Source organism: Paramormyrops kingsleyae, chromosome 16 (genome assembly GCF_048594095.1).
Source record: "Paramormyrops kingsleyae isolate MSU_618 chromosome 16, PKINGS_0.4, whole genome shotgun sequence".
NCBI lineage: Eukaryota > Metazoa > Chordata > Actinopteri > Osteoglossiformes > Mormyridae > Paramormyrops > Paramormyrops kingsleyae.
The window spans coordinates 21,635,249-21,655,863 of NC_132812.1; the positions used below are offsets into that span (position 1 = coordinate 21,635,249).

A 20,615-nucleotide genomic window follows, 5' to 3' on the forward strand; every position below is an offset into this window, starting at 1 on the left:
TAAAGAGTGTAGCCAGGAACAGAAAGTATGAGAGGAGCCCGGCCGTTTCCTGCCGCTTATAAATCCGCTTCATCTCCCAGCACGCAGATCCAACGTACCTGACCTACTTTAATGCGAAAACACAGAAATACACGCATCTATGTCGGATAAATCGATGGAAGACTGGCTTGCTTTTTAATTAATGTTGACCGGCTGCTACACCTTTACCTGGAAATAAATGCTTTATTAGATTCGCTGCAAACACGTATTCGGCGTTAGTGGTGCACATAGCCCACGTTTGGGAGAAAGCAGGCACGAATACATTAGACAATTAACAATTGATATAAACGTCCAGCTTCCAGTGAAATATTGTAAATGAGCCGATTAATACAGGAAATGTAATATCACAATGGAATATTATTACCGTCGGCAGCAGCGGCTCCATTTGCGCTCCTTGATCCTTTGCGTCCATTCTTCTCTGCCCTTAACGTTAATTCTCACGGTTTTACTGTGTTGCTTTCTTTCGTGTTAAAATTTGGCGCTTCTGTGTCAGGATTAAATTTTACATAAATGAATTCTACATGGTCAGATGTGTGAAAGGATCCATCAGTCTGTTCGTGCCGCACGCTTTACTGCCGACTACCACCGGCCGGATCGGACCGTGACGATTTATGATCGTGCGCCTCTTATGTGAGGGAACTGCTCTGGTCTCATTACCGCTTCCAGGAGACAGAAACCCAGAGAAAGACGAATTAGTGGAAGCCCTGCGGGTTTTTAACAGAAATGAGTCATCCAGCTGTAGGGAGCACATGTTGTTTAATTAAAGTTGTACTGTAAATAATGTGCACGGCATGTAAAATAAATGAGATATATGCCAGGGGTTTTGGAGAAGAACTGTTCTCCACAAGTTAGTGATGATAAATCTCGAGTGAGTGGCCACTAGAGGGATGACCATCAAATCATTGCTCTTACCATCCAATTTTTTATGTTATAGATGCATTCTAACTGACGAAAACAGGGACACCTAATGTCAAAGATTTCATGTTATTGGGTTGCTTTCGTATACCAAAATTAACGCATATCAAATATTTATCAGGAATTCTACTGGGAAACAGTTGTAATGTTCGCTCATTAATCGACCATGACGTTTACTTGTTCCCCCAATTCAACCTGAAGCACTTACTGTGCCCTGCAAACAGTACAAGGCCTGCATTTTGTAGCCTAACGTCGTCTTAAACACTGGGATGCTTCTAAAATAGCGTCAAATGTAATAAATAATGTATTTCTGCAATTATAAAATCATCATCAGATGTCAGCCTTATGCTTTGTGAAATGTCATGCTGCACAAGACCACGGCACCGTCTGGAAATGCAGCCTAATTCATGCAGGGTGTGGAAAAAGTCCTACTACTGCTGACCATGTGACCGTTTTCAACCAATAGCTTTTTTCTTCGAGTCGATGGTGGAGAATTTCATAAATGCGAACAGATTGGCCTATTTTGATACTCCTTTATGACGGTGGTAAGATTATGCCGCTTAATCGCTTTCTGTCCCGGTCATATTTATCTGGGTGCATGTAGTCATGTAAACGGCATTAAATCATTTTAGTTGTGATCGATGGGGGGTTTCGGTAAAGCTGGTTTGCTTATCGGATTAATATAGCCGCTTTTCAACGGATGGGTTTCTGTGCGTATGCTTATCATGCAAAAATAAAGATGAAGATATTTCAAATTATGAATATTTTCTATATAGAAATGTGCAGGGGGGCGCCACGGTGGTGCAGTGGTTGGAACTGTTGCCTCACTGTCCGAGTCTCCGCCATGTCTCCCTGTCCACATGCTGAGATTAATTTAAGTTACCAAATTGCTGGTAGGCGCGGCTGTGTGAACGTGCCCTGTGATGGGGCGGTGCACTGTCCTGGGATGTTCCCTGCCTTGCGCTCCGGACCGCTGCGACCCCGAATAGGACAAAGCGGTTACAGAAAATGGATGGATGGAAATGTGCGTGTAGGTTTAAAAAATGCAAACTAAATAATTGCAACAGCAAGATTTCATTCAGTGGAATAGTGTTTTTTGCGAGTGCCCTGCTGGCGTTTTGCATCAATTGGAACACGAGTTCCTAAATCATGAAATTTGGCATCCTGTTTCTGTGTCATTTGTATAGTGTCATTCTGTCGTTGAAAAAAGATCATACTGATTTCAACTTGTAGTATGTCATAACTAACGATATCTGCTAAAAAAAAAAAGACATGTGCACCCGCAACCGTAGGAGACGTGAGGCACTGATGCCAAACTGAGCCACAAAGCGCCCTTTGTAGTTCCGCTAAGGAAAATGTCTTGCCCAGAAATCTGGTGCACTAGCGCCCTCTGCCAGGAAGTGCAAGAATTTCATACTGAATATATCAACATTGCTGGGCAATTCAAAGAGATGTTTCCTCGTACAGAATCCAAAGACTCTACCCTTCTTAAAAAGGGTGACCTGGGTCTGCCCCGGGGCCTCCTTCCCATCCAACATGCCTGAAACACCTCTCCAAAGAAGCATAATGTGAAAATAACCAAACGTTTACATAGAATATCTTGTAAAATAGCATATCCTACATCCATCCATCCATCCATTTTCTATACTCACTTGTCCTCTTCAGGGTTGTGGGAGGTCCTGGAGGCTACGGGTGCAAGGCAGGGAACGACCCAGGATGGGGCACTAACTCATCGCAGACATATTCTACACATTTAATAAATTATTGCTAAGGAAAATTTCTGACTAAATTGTCATCTTTTTCACATGACAACTTGCATATTTACCATTTAATAGGGGAGACTGGGAATGGTTGTAACGTTTTTTTTTACATTTTTATGAGTTTTTTTATGGAATCCCATTCAAAATTTGATATCACCTACCTGTGTCTTCAGTTTGTTACGGGCCGTAAGTGTTTTGGATATGACTACAGGACACCTCAGTCTTCTGCCTCAAGCTCCATTCGCCAGTTGCTGCTTCAGGCCGCCTTCCTGTTTCCAGCCACGCCCCTTCTGACCTCTGACCCTGGCCCTGTGTTCCGGTCAACGTGAATAAAGCCTACTGGTCACATCTAGCTTGAGCTCTTGCTCAAGCTTTGTCTTTTGCTATTGCTGTATTGGTTTGCTGTTTCTGATTGACTTCTGTGTATGACTGTTTTGGTTTCTTGGTTTCTGACTTTCTGCTTTGCCCTATTGGTACCAGTTTTAATAACTGAATAATAATTGGCTGAATAATAAAGACCTATTTTATGGGGGCTTTCTTTAGTGCCATGGTGGGTAGCTTGAGAAGTGGCCTGGTAGACAGTTGGAGAAATATCACTACACGGTAGCAAGAACAAGTTTACCTTGTAGCTAAGAGCAAAAATGTTAGCACTCAGAACTTGTATAAAAGATATTAACATAGGCACGGAATACAAATGATTTGTTTGTTTCATGTACAAAGCTTGCAGTGCTATCACAAAAATAAACAAAGTCAAAATAATACTTTCCTACCTCAAATGTCTTTTTTTCATACAAATCTTTGTTACAGGGTGCTCCTTCTTCATATGTAAAACAAAGACAAACCTGAGCACGTGCAGGGTGAGATGTGATTTGTACCTCGTTCCTGATTTGAGAAATAGACTTTGTTACAACTATCCCATGTAACAATCATCCCTGATCTCCCCCATACCTGCATGTTTAGCTTAAGTTATTGTACACTAGGGGGCGTCCGAGGCACGCGGAGGCTCTAGCAGTTTCTGTGGGCCCAGCACTTTAGAAAGACCACAAAATGTACTGTCATCTACCAGGGGGACGCTGGCAGGGGGACCCAAGGTGATTTTTTTGTTGAGAGCCCTGGAATTTCTAAGCACGTCCCCACAAATTCTATTTTAACTGCAAATTATAAGCCGTCGGCTGCAATGTATCAAAGGGCCCAGCTGTGTCTGCTGTATCCCAGCAATGGGGTGAGTGAGTCACTTTGCACAGGACATCTGGTTTTTGAAGAATGCACTTCATAGTACTGTTAGCTTAGGCCAAAGAGAGATATGCATTTTCTATACATTTTCCATAACCGTAGATCTAGTATAGGGTCGAGGTAATAGAGATATGCGAAATATAAAATTACTCAGAAATGCATTAAATTTGTGAAATTCGTGCAAAAGTCACTTTTGGGGATCATATTTACGTTTGGTTATGACATCATATTCATTGTATTACTTTAAAACACATGAGTCCTAACTTCTTTTTGGAATAAATCAGTTTCCCCAAAATATGCTAATTATGAAATAATGATCAATATTACTTGTCATCTGCATCCTGCGATGAAGGAACCACGCAACAGTTCTTACCAGACTGGCCGTCCTGATGCTCAGAAGTTAATATGGTCACGTGAGTCTCCCAAAGCTCCAGGTTTGATTTTGCGCTCTTCTCAAATTGAGCGCATAGAAGCGATAAACAACCACCTGTTTTGATTAATCGGTGTATTTCCCATGATTCCTATTGCGTCGTATTCCCTAAAATTTTTACACAGGAAGAAAGAATCCTTCGTTGCTGGTATCCTTAGACGCTTCTCAAAAAATCGATAAGAATTTGTTTTACTTGGAGGTACTAATTGTTCACATTTGTGCTTATTTGCATATTTCTAAAACAATTATATTAGACGTGTTGTAATAATAATCAAAATAGTTTACTAATGTTTTCCAATGTATTTCACCCTTATACGCCATTCGAAGAAATTGCTATAACAATGACTCAAAAATGAATTATATTCATTTCAAAAGCGATTATTGTAGCCTATCAAATTACGTTGGTGGAATGAACAACATTTTGAAGTAACTCAAACGTCGGGAAGTCTTACGATCTACACGGGAAATATCGTAAAATGTCCACAAATTCGCTTTAACTTCACATGTTAGTCTTAATTTTTAAACGATTTCGGGAAAATCAATCCCTGTACACAATTTTACTTAATTTTCCTAGAAGGTACACACCAGGCTCCCGATGGATTGAAAATAGCTGAAAGTCAAGGTCTTTATATACAACAAATGGAAAATACTAATCAGTGCACTTTAATAATTTATGAAAAATAAATGCATAAAATAAAAACAACATTATGGGGGAACTCGATTAATCATCACCGTATTGGTTATTGGACGTGAATTTTTAACTGAAAGGTATAAATAATTTGGAAAAATTGCTATTTTCAATTAATTTTTGGCACCGAAACACAAGAAACAACATGATTTTCAGAATATCAGAATATATCCCAGTCATTCTTCTATTTATGTGAATACAAACTTAAATAAACGGTCTCCTTAGAGTAGTTCTTTCGCATGGTCGTGACGTTTTCACCTGATATATATGGAACCGGTTTCCGTTCCTGTTTTTTCCGTTCCGTTCCGTTTGCTTTGATCAAAGTAACTTATCCCGCCATCGCGCCAATCTGTGATCTTGATGGATGGAAGGCGTCTCCGTCCAGTCCTCTGCTTTGGGGTGTTCAGTGTCGCTCACTGGAAATCTTTCTTCTGTGTCTAGGTGACAGACTTGCTGCCTGATGAACTGGGGTATCAGCAGGAGATAACGAAGCTTGATTTGCTGCAGTACAGGTTTGTATTTCGAGTACTTAACCCTGAGGGATGTGTGTAGCATCCCAGCGGTGTAGCCGGGCAAGCGCCGGGGGGAAATGGAAGTGTAGCCTATGTTAACAGGGTGGCGGCGATATCAGCAAAATCTGTTCGGCAAAATACATTATTCATTTCTTAGAAATAGATTCAATTAGATATTATTGCATTAAATGGTGGTTCAACATCTTCAAAATACATTTTTACGAAGTCGTGACATTTAAATATTAAATTGAATATTATAATACTACTATGGTAGTTGAAAATAATCCCACTTAAATAATGCTTAATATACTTAATTTAATTTAATTTAGCTACACCAATCTTTGTACTTCATTGTATAGTTCTGTGCAGGGGCGTTGCTAGAGATTTTGGGCCCCATGAAAGCATATCATATTAGGCCCCCCAGTCCAAACCAATCCAGTTATTTTCCTAATTTTTTAGGGCCCCTGTCACTCTGGAATCGTCCTAGCTTTCCTCCCCCTTACGGCGCCCCTGGTTCTGTGTGTTGTGCAGTCATAATGTAAGCAATTTCCTTCGGGATTAATAAAGTTTTCTGATTCTGATAGGGCAATAGTTGTAATTTTAAAGCCTTTTAACTAAATGTCCTGTTGCTGTTTAAAAATCTATCAAACAATACAAGAAACGATCCAACAGCTGAAGCATGAAAAATGTAATATTCTAAATTGCAATATTCATACGAACTGATGTCCATTACTTAAGGCCTTTTAAGTTTTTTTTTTTTGTAGGGAGCACATTTTATTCAGCGTTAAGCGCTATTTGTGTCATTTTTTAGCATTTAATTTAATGAAGTAAATATACGTGGAGCCTACATTTTATAGTGGATATGAAAATGTTTAAAACACTGTTTAAATAAAGCATCTGTCATTGTACATAATATGGCCTAATAAAGATCTTATAACCTATCGTGTCATAAATGCCACAGGGAACCCACTCCCCCTTGAAATCTCCAGCGATATGGGTCGGCCAAAATAATATCCACAAAAAATACTGTAATGTGCCATCAAATCCAATCCAGATATATTTAGGCTTAAAATTGCAAACATCCGACTGTAACCTCCTGAGACCCCACCCATTCAATAATGTCCATTGTAGTGGACATTTTATTTTTGCATCTGTCTTTTCACTGAGGTTAGGAAACGTATTTATTCCTGTTGTGCACTAAAGAGGACATGCTGTGAAATTAAATAAATAAATAAATAAATTTGGAAAAAATCTAAATTGTAAGATGTCTTATTTCCTCCAAAGACAAATAACCTAAAATTGAAGGACATTTTTTTCCTTGGGTCTCAGGAGGATAGAAAAAAAAACACAAACATTTTGTTACTTTGTGATTATTTCAGCAATCATGTAGTAATCTTACTGTTTCGTTAGTTTAAAATATTGAGTTCAATATTGAGTAAAACAAGTAGTACGGCTATATTCCAAGAACATTAACGAATGCATGAATTGATGACGTTAAAGCAGTTATTTACATGCTCGTTTTTAAAATAAAATATCCGATATGGTTAATTCTCCTACCTACCCAAATATAGCTGCAATATATGTTCCACATAAAAAGAAACATTATACGTTGGCCTAAATAAAACTGTTTTAGGTTTCATAATACTGCTGTAAAAACTAATTGCCCTCGTGAAAGAAAGCACATTTATATGCTATTTGCATTTTGATAATACATTTATAGCATTAGTAACGAAAGGATAAAATTAAAACGCCTTTTAAAAATTAAAAAGCTTGCTATGAGCGCACCTACCGTCCCGGGGGGTGATAATCATTTCTGTATAATGTCTGAGGAACTTGAGCCACAGGTGTCTGTGGGAACGAATCCATTTTGCGCTGGCGAGAAGCAGTAAAAAGCTCTGTTAACTAGGTTCGTATGGCTGTGTGTAATGCTATAGCTTGCGATGGAGTAACCCTGCGATGGAGTAACACTGCGCAGAGGCGCCGTTCAGGATTATTTGATTAGCATCGGGTTGGTAATGTAGCGATCAGAAGCTGGATACGATGATCCGTGTTGATTAATGTAAGGGAAATAGATGGATGGATGGAAATAGCATCGGTGTTGGCATAGAACGGCTGTAGTTAGCTAGACTAAATGAGATCACTTTCACCGTTGATTCATCGAAAGTGTAATGAATGTTCGAGACTCCGTCGGGAACTGCGAGTAGTTTGCCGCTTTGGGCGTCCCCGGGCTAGGCGACAAAAATATACGCCTCCGAATAATTTGTCATCCTGCTGATTTAAAAAAAAAAAAAGTCAAAGGCGAATCCAGGTTTTAATCGATGAAGGTTAGATTGGTTTTTGTAAGACGACTTCATGGTCGTCAGTACTTGGAAAAGAGCTGCCCATAGTTAGAAATGCTGTGGAGAAAATCGCTGAAGGTTGGGCATCGTGATCCAGCTGCATATCTAAATGGTAAGTCTACACAGCTTCTTAGGAGCATCTGTTGCTTCTGTTGAAGAGAGGACCACAAAACGTTGGAAGAAAATGTAAAATCACACCTTCTTTTTGCAACGTCAAATCAAACAACTAGTCCTGTATTTCCATCAGGAACAAACGACATTATATTTTCTGCAACAAAATGAAGTATTTCACTATTGGCGACTGCATAACAGTTGTTGAACTATAAGCATACATATGGATTAGAATAATTCCGCCGTGGGTTGGCGCCCAATCCTGCCTTGCACCCGTAGCTTCCAGCATAGGCTCCAAACCCTCTGTGACACTGGATAGTACAAGCGAGTATAGAAAATGGATGGAAGCATGAATGGATGTATGAGGATAATAAAGTCTTTTGAAATGGTCGACATACACTAAAGCAAAACATCAGCGCTATATTTACGGGTATATTCAAACTTACAGGCCATCTGCATTGACGACTTTATTGGGGTAGGGCAGATGTCAGCTTAGAATTTATTCGAAGCTTAGTTTAACTCCGGTGACTAAACGGGCACAAGTATGAGGACGGCACTTTTAATTAGAGAGGAACTACCCAGGTAAGCCACACCCATTGCTGACACAGGTGCATAAAAATTGTCTCAAAGTCTTACGCAGCCGAGTGAGTGGTTATACAGAAAATGTGTGACTTCCCACTTGGCACCAGCAGAGGACGCCATTTCTCCGAGTCAGTTTGCCACATTTGTGACCCGCTGGAGCTGCTCAGGTCAGCTACAAGTGCCAGCTTTAGTCATACATCGAATATTCAAGTTATACAGAAACATCAAGGATCATTTGACGATTTCATTTTTTCATTTTTTAAAGTATTTACCTGGCACCCAAATCGCTTAGATATGATGAAATACAATGGAAATATCCTTAGCATTCGAATTTTAAATGAAAACCTCTTTATTGGTTAAAAACATAACGATTTGAGGAGAGCTTTTTTTTTTTTTTTTAAACAATTGCATTACTTTGGCCCAACCATAATCTAAAAGACAAGACAGACATATCACATGACATTACCTTTACGAATACATCAAAAGCCGTGACAAATGTCATGTAATTTCCTGCCGTGAATGAGACGGCAATAACACTCTAAAAACCAGGATTCATAGTTAAAACTATACATGTGTATTTTTTTTATTTGAGCAGCCTGTCCCTGTGCCCTTCAGATACACAGTTCAGCAGCAGTATCCCAGACCCTGGGGAGCAGTGTGCCGCTAATGCAGCTCACTCAGGTACCGAGGCCATTATTTGCAAAGTCACCTGACTTGGAGTTTCAGGTCCAAATTAAAAACATCTACAAACCACAGAAACAGGCTTGGGGGAGTAGATTCCAGTCAGGGTTAGCAGGTCGCTGAAAGCAAACGAGTAGGTAAACACCAGGTCCAGCACTGGTAGGACAGATCTGGGCAAACGGTCAATTTTAATGTATAAATTACATATGCAGGAAACCAGCAATCTCAGTCCAAGTTCAGACTTTTTAAATGTTTATTTCCAAAGGAAAAGCACAAAAAAAAAAAAAAAAAAACGAAAATAACGTACAGACAGGCGTCACTGAAAGACCACAGTATCCAACATGGCCGCTAGGCACTGCACGATATTCGACGTCATCAGGACGTCCACGTGTTCCTCTAAGTGGCGTTTGGGGTCCTGTGAGGTACAAGCAAGAGCAACAGAAAGGCTGTTCAGATTTAAGGCAGAGAGGGCCTTAAATATATCAATTAAATTAGTCTCTTTATATGTGCAATTAAATCCAAAAAACTAGTTGAACTGAGATACAGGCTTCAGTGAACAACTACTAATCAAGTAAACACAGGATGTTTATGCATTTTGCATATTTCATACCCATGGGGAATAGACCAACTCCCTGTGACACCTTACCTGCTTTCCAACATTCTTAATTGCGAGCTGTTCGGGGGTCATCTTGTCCTCTTCCTCTACAGCCTGAACAGGTCAGACAGAAAGCGTGTCAGTCAGGTCATGTGATGCGGACATCGCTGGCACGGCGCCACATTCCGCAGGCCAGAGAGCCGGGTCACCTTATTGTAGTTCTTGGCCAGCTCCAGCATCTCCTTGACGATGGTCTCGTTAAGCTTGCAGTGCTCGCTGTAGTCCTGCAGCGTCAGACCCTCCATCCAGCTCTTCTTGTGTAGGTTCAGCAGCATCTGAGGGGCAGTGAGAGTGGGCATCATATCAAGGGGACACCAGTAGGAGGACTGGCCGAGCGGCGCCCAGAGATAACACACGTATCCCTCCCTCACACAAAATAGTCCCGCACTTGCTTAAGCCGCTGTGCTCTGTAACACATCCTCAAGGAAACTAAACATTCCTCCTTTCACCTTCTCCCACTGCGGTTTTAAAGTCACATAAGAGGTTACAAACCTTTTGCTCCAGCTCGTTTTTCCTGTAGTTGATGGTGATTGAGTAGTAATGCCTGTTCAGGCCGTGGATTAAAGCCTGGGAAGACAGTACAAGCAGGACAGCCTTAAGGGTGACTGAGCCAAGAGCATTCATTAATGACAGCAACGCTACAAAAGCAGACGAGAGCATAATTAAAAGCCAATCAGGAATACAGCAAAACAAGCCGTTCTTCCATTAACCATGCCTAAGGCTAGTTATAACAAACAGATTCAGTATATATGAGCTTTTATGTTCCATTGGACTAAATTATGATGTAAGAGATGCAAATGTCACTCAAATATTATAGACCCGAAATGGGGCACCCAGACAGAAGGGGGAATGATAGCTCATTATCGCTGTCTACTAAGGTCCAAGTATGTAGTCCCCTAAAGGGACAAGAACTGACTTGCCTGTGTCTTCTAAGAGTGGGGCATTACATAGCCACTTATTAATGAACAAGCGAAGGCAACCCCCCTTGAACTGCACATGGAATTAGCACCCCAAAGAACAAGGCAATGCCATGGCTAATGTAGGGTGCATTTCCATGTCCCACACAGGCCTTAGCCTGCAGAGGAGCAGGCCTGATTCGACAGGGGAGGCCCACCAAATTCTTCAGGGCCTTCTGGAGCATGTCAGAGCGATGGACATAAATGGATAGACGGAAACGATTGTGAACACGATGACTCAACATGGGTTATTAGTATGATGATGGGCTCTGCCATTACAGTGTCTCTACTTCTACTCATCGGCCACTTCCAAGATACACTTGGCTGCAACCTAATTAGCTTCCTAACTGTCGAGTTGCTTACTTGGATAGACGGCTTGTTCAGATGACCGAGGTTGGATGTCGTTTGCCTTGGCTCGTGCCCCAGAACCATCATGTTGGCGTTGATGAGTCTAAAGGCATCAATGACGACCTACAAAAACAGGATTCAGGGGAGAGAAAAAAAAAAAAGGTGTCTGGCTTTTTCTTTAACTGAAAATAATGGAGGAACATCTCCACAGCAGCAGCCAAAGCCCATCTCAACCCTCCAACTTGCCAAGCTGCTTCAACCACAGGTGACTGAAGAACCACGTAGACGGCATCTACCCAAAAGCTGAAGAACCACGTAGATGGCATCCACCAAACAAACAGCTGAAGAACCACATAGATGGCATCCGCCAAACAAACAGCTGAAGAACCACATAGATGGCATCCGCCAAACAAACAGCTGAAGAACCACGTAGACGGCATCCACCAAACAAACAGCTGAAGAACCACGTAGATGGCATCTAACAAACAAACAGCTGAAGAACCATGTGGACGGCATCTGCCAAACAAACAGCTGATGTGGTCAAACATCACAGTAACAGGCCACACACTTCGTTTTCCAGCTCCGTAAAGGACCTATCCAAAAGGGTCCGACTTGCATGATTCAGACCTCGTAAGACCCATTACAGGTTGTCAGAAGACATTACAGTGCCATGCTGATTAGAAGGTTGTTAGCTGTCTAGAAGGGGCCCTGTCTGTCCTTATGGAGTGGTTTACAAGTCCATATTAGTGGTACTCTCCAGACGTCTACACCACCCAGAATGGCTGCTCCAAGCTGCCCGCCTGCATCCTTGCTTAAAGAAAACCCACACCACCACCCACATATCACCACCTATCATCCAGCGTTACAAGCGGGAAAAAAAGCCTGAGTACCCATCTTCGTACTTCGCTGGCATTAACACTTCGCGGCCGTGCTGTGCGTGGTGCAAACCCTCTGTCACACAGATTTAGACTGCCCAGAAGAGGCTGATGACAGAGTTGCCCCCTGCTGTCTATGAGCAGGAAATAAGGGCTTGGTTTGCAACAGCACACAGGGTGGGGGGGCCACAGAAAGGGGTGATGACCGTTTCCTTCCTAACAAAGCCCTTCAAAGAGAGTCTAACTAATAATTAGCCTTCTTGCGCTCCAAAAAATGCAAAACTTCAGACAAACAAACAAAACGCATTCATATCACAAAGTACATACATCAAAAAGCCAGTCTGATGAAGATTCGATATACTGAGCAAGAAAAACTCTAGAAGTAAACTACCTCATACATATCCTGGTAACTAATACTTAGCTTATAGAGGCTGCAGTCATTTTTATGTCCAAGGCTAACTCGGTACATCAATGCCCAGTTGCCAATCCGAGATACTATTGGACAGGTCACACCCCCTGGCTGGGGGCCATGCCATACCTTTCCTTTGACACTCTGGATGGGATCCACCACCACGGCAACGGCACGCTCTGACAGGGCCTCGAAGCTCTGCTGGGTGTTGATGTCCACTCCCGAGAGCCAGCAGCCAAAGCCAGGATGGCTGTGGTACCACCCCACCACCATCTCAGGCCTGCAGCACACAGCGGAGGGGGTCGCAGATTCCGATGAAGAGGGGGGGTATGTGAAATCAGCAGGAATGAGGCTCTCTTATTCTGTGGCTATTCCCCCGGCATTCCATCCCCCGGACCATCAATTGGGCAGGAGGGCCAAGCAGGATATCAGACAGTCAATTGAGACCCCTAGATCATTATCCTCATTCATTACAAAGCACCAACCCCCAAAGTCAACCTACCCACATTCAAACACAGTGATGAGAATATATAGACCAATATGACCAGTGTTACGCTCCCAAAAGCCACATGCCGGCTTTCGATTGGAGGGATAGGATAACAGGTTGCTCACCGGCCTGTCTGCTTGAGCATGTCCAACATCTTAGCCTGAAAGACGGGGTCCACCGCTTCCACACTCACACCCTGTTCCAGGCAGAGATAGACGGCATCAGAGAAGTCACCCAGCTGATCGGAGTGGAAATGCAAATAGATCCACAGATGGCAACAGCACAGAGCGGCGCTCACCGTTCCCGACTGCGGCATGGCGAACACGTCGATCACCCGTACGGTGTAGTCGTCCACGAACTCGCCCAGCATCAGGCCCATGACCTCCATCGGCACGCCAGCCCGACCATGTTTCAGCATCTGCGAAAGAGGCGGGTCTCCCCTTAGTGACAGCCAAAGCCAGTCCCGTCATCACATGTTGCCCGAGGTTCAGCGACCGTACCTTGAGAAGGGCCAGAGAGGAGATGTACACCTGCTCAGCTGTGTCCACTGCAGGGGCGTCCGTTGGGGGGCCCTGTGAGGGAAAACACGCAGATCAGACATATTCTGGTGGGAGGTGGAAACAATGTTAGCGTTAATGCTAACCACATTTATTTGTACCAAAGTAGCAGACTGAGAAAGAGACCAACCACTGGACTGGAGACCAAACATTTAAGTAGTGAAATGTACAAAGATCTAGGACAGGGTTCACCCAATTCCAGTCCTGGAGGGCCAGTCTGTACCACAGTTTGCAGATTTCCCTGCTCAAACACACCTTATTCAGCTCACCAGCTAATTGCCAGGTTTAGTAGGTTTAGAAATCTGCAAACTGTGGTGTAGAGTGGCCCTCCAGGACAGGGATTGGGGAATCAATGCTGACTTCATCGGACTGCGAGTGAATGAGGATGCCGAGATAAGACTCATCTCCATAACAAAGTGCTTGAAAAGTTCCATGGGAAAGAGAGTTCAAATGTACTGTATTTGGCAACTCCAGGAGAGCCTTAATTTGAAAAGGACCGAAATACATAAATAAAATAAAATCCTTAATGGCATCCAGTCTTCTTGATGACGAGACATCCATAACACAGCTTATAGGAGTTGAGGCCAGCTACAGCCCTAAAACAGAATAGTTACCAGGATCTGTAAACAGAGTCACTGGCGTGTGCCACACTTTCAATAAAGCCGCATCGGTGTGGCCAACATCAGCCCATCTGCCATGTGCCAAGGACAGATGTTTGCTGCTGCGAGAACCAATCAGTGCCATATGCCACGTGCTTCACTGCAGGAAGTAACACAGTTATCCCAGCCGACCTCACCGGCACTGGGGTGTGAACTGGATAATTTGGGCTAAACTTGGTTCAACAGCATCCACATGCCGCACACACAGAATTGCTGTGATTTCCTTAAATAATGAAGAAAATTCTAAGAAAGGGCTGTTGAATTTGAAATTATAATAATCACACAATGTTAGATGCTCCAGTTTTGGCTTCCACTGAAGTCCTTAAGACTCAGAGAATTATAAATACCAGTAGAATATAAGAGCAATACTCCTATGCAAGGTCTCTCCCAAACCCAGTTCACTGAGAAGTAGCCTATTCTTAATCAACCTGTTAATTTTCTTCCCAAGAATTATATTTGTTATTGACCTTAAATTTTAAACACAATCCTGCAATAAGCAACACAGCATGGATGATGCAAAATAAACTGCACAAGGAAATTCCAAGCTCATGCCGAACAAAGGATGTCATTTTATAAACTATGAATCCTATATTACGACAGTCTTCCTTCAGTCCATTTTTAAATATGAGATTAAGTCTTTCCAGCATTAAACATGAAATGTTAGATGATGATTTTAAATGCTGGACGGATGAGAGAAGTCCCTCCTCCGCCCAGGTCATTTGGGTGCATATATATGCACATACAACATTGCATCATTGGGGAAAACTGTGCATGACTTTACAAATGAAACACATACAGTTGGCATCCAACTAGGAGTTTATTCAGGACATAAAGCATACCTGTCCCAGGCCAGGCATCCCACCCCCGAGTCTGAGCAACCGGTCCATGACTCTGCGGGGAGAAAAAGCAAACAGACACAAAACAAATAATCAAGAGCATGACCTCCAACCCAAGCAGGTACTGAAGACACCTGGAGGCTCCGAAGACAGAAAACCACAGCCGGTTTCCACAAGTAACACAACATACTGTTCGCTGATGTCAAAATAACCTGCCTCACAAATAAACATGAGGTCTTGTCTACCCCAGGGCAATTCTTCCGAACCATGCAGCCGCCCTCTCCACCTCTTCACGTGGAGTTTGACAGATTGGTCAGTAAACATGCCCGAGTCTGACCTACACCGAGGTCTGGTGTGGCAACGAGGGGCGCTTCCGGTGAGCCGCTGGGTTACTCTTCCAAATGCCACTAATGAACACATCTATTCCAACAACTGCAGTCTGCAAATGATCAAAATGGTCAAGTAACCGAGACCCTGACAGAGACAGCTGAAGGTATCCATTCTATCTATATGCTCATTAGCAAGGAAAAAAGTTTTATCTCATTCATATACATGGGCGCAGAATAACGTTGATTAAAAACCGATTAACTGCAATTCCTGGAAGAGTCAAGGGTTGAATTAAGACGGGTTTTTTTTTGTAAAAATCGCCGGAAGGTAGAGCAGCCATCTAAATCACTTCATATATTGCATTATTACCAGAGAAATGGTTATTAACGATGAGACATTTTATATATATACATACACACACTAACAACTATCTATATAATCTCAATAAATCAACCTCGGAGAACTGTAACAGGAGTGAATTTTCATCTGCAATTCATGGCATATGTAGAGAAAGCATTGCCTTACAAAATCATAAACTGCACAGTCTTATATACATCTATGTGCATCTATTAATCGCTTGTATTTCATTACAATATCAATCCTCAAAGGCAGTCGGGCTAACGGGGACGCAAAAGCAAAGATTTGACACATTAAGTCCCTGACAGCTTACTTTCCCCCTGCAACTTTCGCCAAAATGCTTCGCTTTGTTCGCAAACCAACTACTAGTTGATTTATCTGATTTATTAAAAGCCTTTATTAGTTTGTTGATATTCTTCCACAGCATTAACAGAGAGTGACAGTGCAGATGTCAGCTAGCAGGGAAGCGAACAACCACCGACGCGGCCCTATACTAGATACCCAGTTTTAGATATTGGCAGCATAGTTCTGGACCCACGGTAATCGCCATTAATATTTCTAGTAAAGTGCGTCCCGAGTAACCAGTCAGCTAGTTAGCCAGTTAATGCTAACGGCGTTCATGCTAACGTTAGCGCCTTAGCATGCTAACTAAGCCGGCTAACACTTGTGGTATCCGCTATAAATAAGTCCATTATTGCTTTAACACAGAAATCCGCCGCATCAAATCTGATCCATGACAAGAGAAATATATGTACTATACTAATAAGTCTTCATTACCTGTATTAACCCCCTGAAAGCGGAACAAACAAACACTCCGCGTCGAAAAACTCGACGAAGCCCGCAATGAATCAGCCGTATTTCATTCAACACGGCGGCGGCTGCGCGAGGAACGTTTCCGGGGCAGCGCGTGTAGCCCGCCCCTCCGGACCGCGGGATCCGGTAAAAACACAAGAACGGTACGCTACACGCCAGGCTTGCCAGTCGGAGAGTGGGAGCCAGAGTTACATCTATTGGATAATGGGCTTAATGAGAAATGAACAGGGATAAACCAAAAATCGAAATATATTTGAAAACTATACATGCCCTAAACAAAATATAACATCATACAAATTATAGACCTGCACTGTACATTATATTACAGCTTACATTATACTTGGGCAGCTATACACAGTGTCAGTGAATTAACCCATATTTGCATGGTTGCGCGAATAACTATTAAGGCGGATGTTATTTACGCAAAATACATAATTGCAATCAGTTTGTGAAATATGCATGTATGCAAATATGCAAATATAATATGCAAATATGCATTATATGTGAGTACGAGAGAAAAAACAATATGTTGTGGATCAATTAATTAATATATAAAGCACTTAGGTCTAGCATCTGCCTGCCTAATAGAATTACTTCAAGTTTACAAGCCGTGCCATCCACTCAGAACACAAAATGCAGGTTTCCTTGTCATTCCACATATAAATAAAATGACAGTGAGAAGTAAAGCATTCTGCTACATGCTATATTGTGGAATGGTCTGCCAGCCTATATTTGGGATGCCAACTCAGTCTCAGGCTTTAAATCTCGACTGAATCCCTACAACTTAAGCTTACTTTTAGACTGTATTGCACGGATTCCAACCACTACGAAAATAATCTCTTACATGCACGCTATAATTCCAACCTTTATATACCTTATAGAGGTGTTAATTGTTCATTTTCAAACACTGTGGTGTAAAATATCAGCAATGTTGATTTACTGCAAAACAAATGTCCGAAATAACCACACTTGCATTGTGTTTATTGCATTTTGTCATCTTGAAACACCAACATATGCCTCCATGACACTTAAAAACTTGGTGTGGGGAAACTGCCAATAACACATTTAATTAGGGCTTGGTTATATTTTATTGTACATTATATGTGAGTACGAGAGAAAAAACAATATGTTGTGGATCATGAACGTTTTGTCCACTAAAAACTATAGGTAGTATATTTTGGCAAATTAGCAAAAACAGCGATATGACTTAAATTTTTCTGCTACGGTACCAAATTCTGCCACTATGACAATGGAAGATAACTGAAAATAAATATAGCTGCTGATTTTCTGGCAAGCAGCAAGTCATACTTTCCTAACAATTCGCACTCATCTTGCTGAACAGCGACGGCTCTCACCTACGCAAGCAGCAGTGCGATTCTTTGCAGCACACAATATGCTGCAGCGCCTCAGCCGGCTGTTTCTTCTCAGTTCTGATCCCTCCTCCTCAGCCCAGGAACAATTAAGACACTCCATGAAGGAAAATGCACGCACTCATTTTTAATGTTAATGCATACAGTACATTTACAGACAGCCCAAGAGAATGTCTGTCAGTCCTGCGTTATTAACAAAACTAAACTGTAACAAAAACTAAAACTACAACAAAAAAAAATCATAAACTTAAATAAGATACGCAAAAAGCACAACTAAACGAAAATTATAAATATCTATTCGGAAACTATAGCAATTATTTGTTTATCTATATAATTACGATGAATAATACTTGGAAGATATATTATTCATGTTGAGGACATTAATAGAATGAGTTCAGCAAAAGTGGGACATCTAGTAAAATGGGACATTTAAGCTTCGCCCTGTGCTACTTAAAAAAAAATCAACAACCAATGAAAACAAACTGTGCTACAATCATGCCACAACACGGCTTGGTCTTCAAAAACTGCTTTCATTGGTGTGATATGGTTTTGTTCAGAATTTCAGACATGCTGTGTAGCGCAAGTGAAAAAGAAAACAATTACTTACTTGAAGTAGTTGGATCATGTGAACAAAATGTTACAATGAATTTATTTATGGCTTGTTTTCTTGGTCAATAAAATGTTGCTTTGTGCAATTAAAATATATGTTGCCTTATGTTGCATACAAAAAACGCTGTCCCACTTTAACTGAACAAGCTCATCAATAAATGAGAGGTGCCTCTCTATGTTTTATCCCATTTAACTCTTAAATATTACATAGCTTGTTTAAATGTCCACACAAAACCTTTTAAGGAGACATGCAGCCAATAGAAAAAAAATATTAGTTTGAGCAAATGGCTTTCATGAGATATTTTTCTAAATCATTTACCAAAAAGTGTCCCACTTTTACATACTCGCGACGCGATCATTGTGAGATATCACACGGACGGCGTCCTCCAAACCAGCACTGTACACAGATTTTATACATTTATGAGTTACAAAACTCTTTGTGTGTCTGCGGAAAAACTCCCAAAAATTTTCCATTTGATTTCTTATGCTAACCCTGCCATATATCGAAACCGTTATCGGGTAAGTCGCGATGCAAAAGGGTCAACTGTATATGAGAATTAAATAGAAATTTATATATCTTTAAAATAAAGAAGAGTAAAAACTAATGAAACCACGCAGAAAACTAACTGAAATTAAACTGAATTTCAAACGAAAATAATAATAAAAACTAAATAAAAAAATTAAAACCAACCGTAACAAAGCTGGTATGTGAAGAAAAGGCGGTTAGTCTTGAACACACCACTGGAGAAAACTATACAATATTCGCTGTCGCCACCTACTGGATTAATTAATCCATGCATCTTTCAATGGCTTATTTCACAATGGACAGAAAGGGTCCACAGCACATCACTATACATATACACACATGCAACGGAAAATTCAGAGATGGCAATCAGCACAGTTGTACATGTCTTCGGATACCTGCATAACATGGAGCTGAAAACATAGGTCTGTAGAGAGCAGAAGTGAGATTCAGCAGATGTATAGCAAAGGACCTAGCAGCTGAGTCACTCAGTATGTAGCCAAGGCCTGGTAAAGCACTTTAAGCTGCATTTCAGGTATAAAAGGTGCTATATAAATACAGATTATTATTGTTGTTGTTATTATTAATACTATTAATATAATGCAGTTTTTTTCTGCTCAAACTACGTCTGAGTATATGTATTCCCAAACTTATGAAATTTCAATCCTTTCCACTGTCAGTCCTGGACAGTTAACGTCATACAATAATTGGCCTGGGGGGGTGGTGGGGTATGGGAGTTCTGGGTGGATCCTGAAGCAGTGCGCAGGACAGCTCCTTAGAACAGGCCGTCGTTCCCACCTGTCTCAAGACTGCCACCATCATCCCTGATCCAAAACAGGAAGAAGTCAGGTTTCTGAACGACTGTCGTCCAGTGGCCCAGACCCCCATAACCATGAAGTGATTGACTGGTCCTAAGTCACATAAAGAAACACACCTTGCCTTCCCTGGACACAACCTCTTCATACGTCTGCCATCTAGCGAGAGTCACAGAGCCCTGTACACTCGCATGGCAAGACTGCCGAACAGCTTCCACCCCCAGTCTGTCACACTGCTAAACATACTGGGCCCCTCCTCACAAGAACACCACACTGAACTGTATTGTGACTTATCCACACCACACACACCAGGCACCACACACACAGAATATGCACCCATGGTGACTGTATGACAATGCTTCTATCACAGTGATCTTAGTACCACAATTGTGTTCTATGTAATCCATTATACTATACAATACTGCTGGTCATGATCATTATCTTGCAGTAATACTACAATTCTCAACCGCTGCCTTTCTCAGGTGCAATAATTTATCTCATGTGCAATTATTCATGTGTCATATAACTCGTATACTTTCAACTGATAACTGTGTTTTTGTATTTGTACATTGCTACATGCATTTTACATATGTATCGGGTGATGTGTGTCCGATACTCATTCACAGTATTGCGCTGTAATGTGCTACATTATAACGCTATAGTCACTTTGGCTAATCGGACAATATATTACTCAGCCCCACGGTTTTTTAATGCTGTAATTCTTTTATT

General features: G+C 41.6%; 2 protein-coding genes across 4 annotated transcripts in view; both read right to left on the reverse strand.

The window, feature by feature from the left end:
- LOC111858334 (sodium-driven chloride bicarbonate exchanger-like) overlaps positions 1-864 on the reverse strand; it is a 38,876-nt gene extending 38,012 nt beyond the window's left edge. Inside the window, exon 1 of one of the 2 annotated variants that reach the window (XM_072700785.1) lies at positions 404-864. In XM_072700785.1, coding sequence (XP_072556886.1) covers positions 404-451 — 48 coding nt within the window. In that variant the 5' untranslated portion in view covers positions 452-864. The remainder of the gene's footprint in view (positions 1-403) is intronic. The other variant, XM_072700784.1, reaches the window with a different exon arrangement.
- Positions 865-8,934: 8,070 nt separating this feature from the next.
- psmd14 (proteasome 26S subunit, non-ATPase 14) lies at positions 8,935-16,688 on the reverse strand. 2 transcript variants are annotated; one of them, XM_023840170.2, is made up of 12 exons: positions 16,534-16,688; positions 15,076-15,127; positions 13,521-13,592; positions 13,319-13,438; positions 13,146-13,216; positions 12,663-12,813; positions 11,265-11,372; positions 10,438-10,512; positions 10,095-10,220; positions 9,937-9,999; positions 9,598-9,705; positions 8,935-9,409 (listed from the first exon to the last, which is right to left on the reverse strand). In XM_023840170.2, exons 2-11 carry the CDS (start codon positions 15,121-15,123, stop codon positions 9,607-9,609), a joined length of 933 nt encoding a protein of 310 aa, XP_023695938.1. In that variant the 5' UTR covers positions 15,124-15,127; positions 16,534-16,688; the 3' UTR covers positions 8,935-9,409; positions 9,598-9,606. The 2 variants fall into 2 exon arrangements, with proteins under 2 accessions (XP_023695938.1, XP_023695937.1); XM_023840169.2 differs by having other exon boundaries at positions 8,935-9,705.
- Positions 16,689-20,615: the final 3,927 nt, after the last annotated feature.

What these genes read in the sequence shown, in the direction of transcription:
- psmd14 (XM_023840170.2), bottom strand. Translation starts at nt 15,123, where the DNA reads ATGGACCGGTTGCTCAGACTCGGGGGTGGGATGCCTGGCCTGGGACAG. An exon ending in TGAACAAGCCGTCTATCCAA is followed by an intron (nt 10,513 to 11,264) that starts GTAAGCAACTCG and finishes CTGTCTTCCCAG; the next exon opens with GCTTTAATCCACGGCCTGAA. An exon ending in TTAAGAATGTTGGAAAGCAG is followed by an intron (nt 9,706 to 9,936) that starts GTAAGGTGTCAC and finishes TGTACCTCACAG; the next exon opens with GACCCCAAACGCCACTTAGA.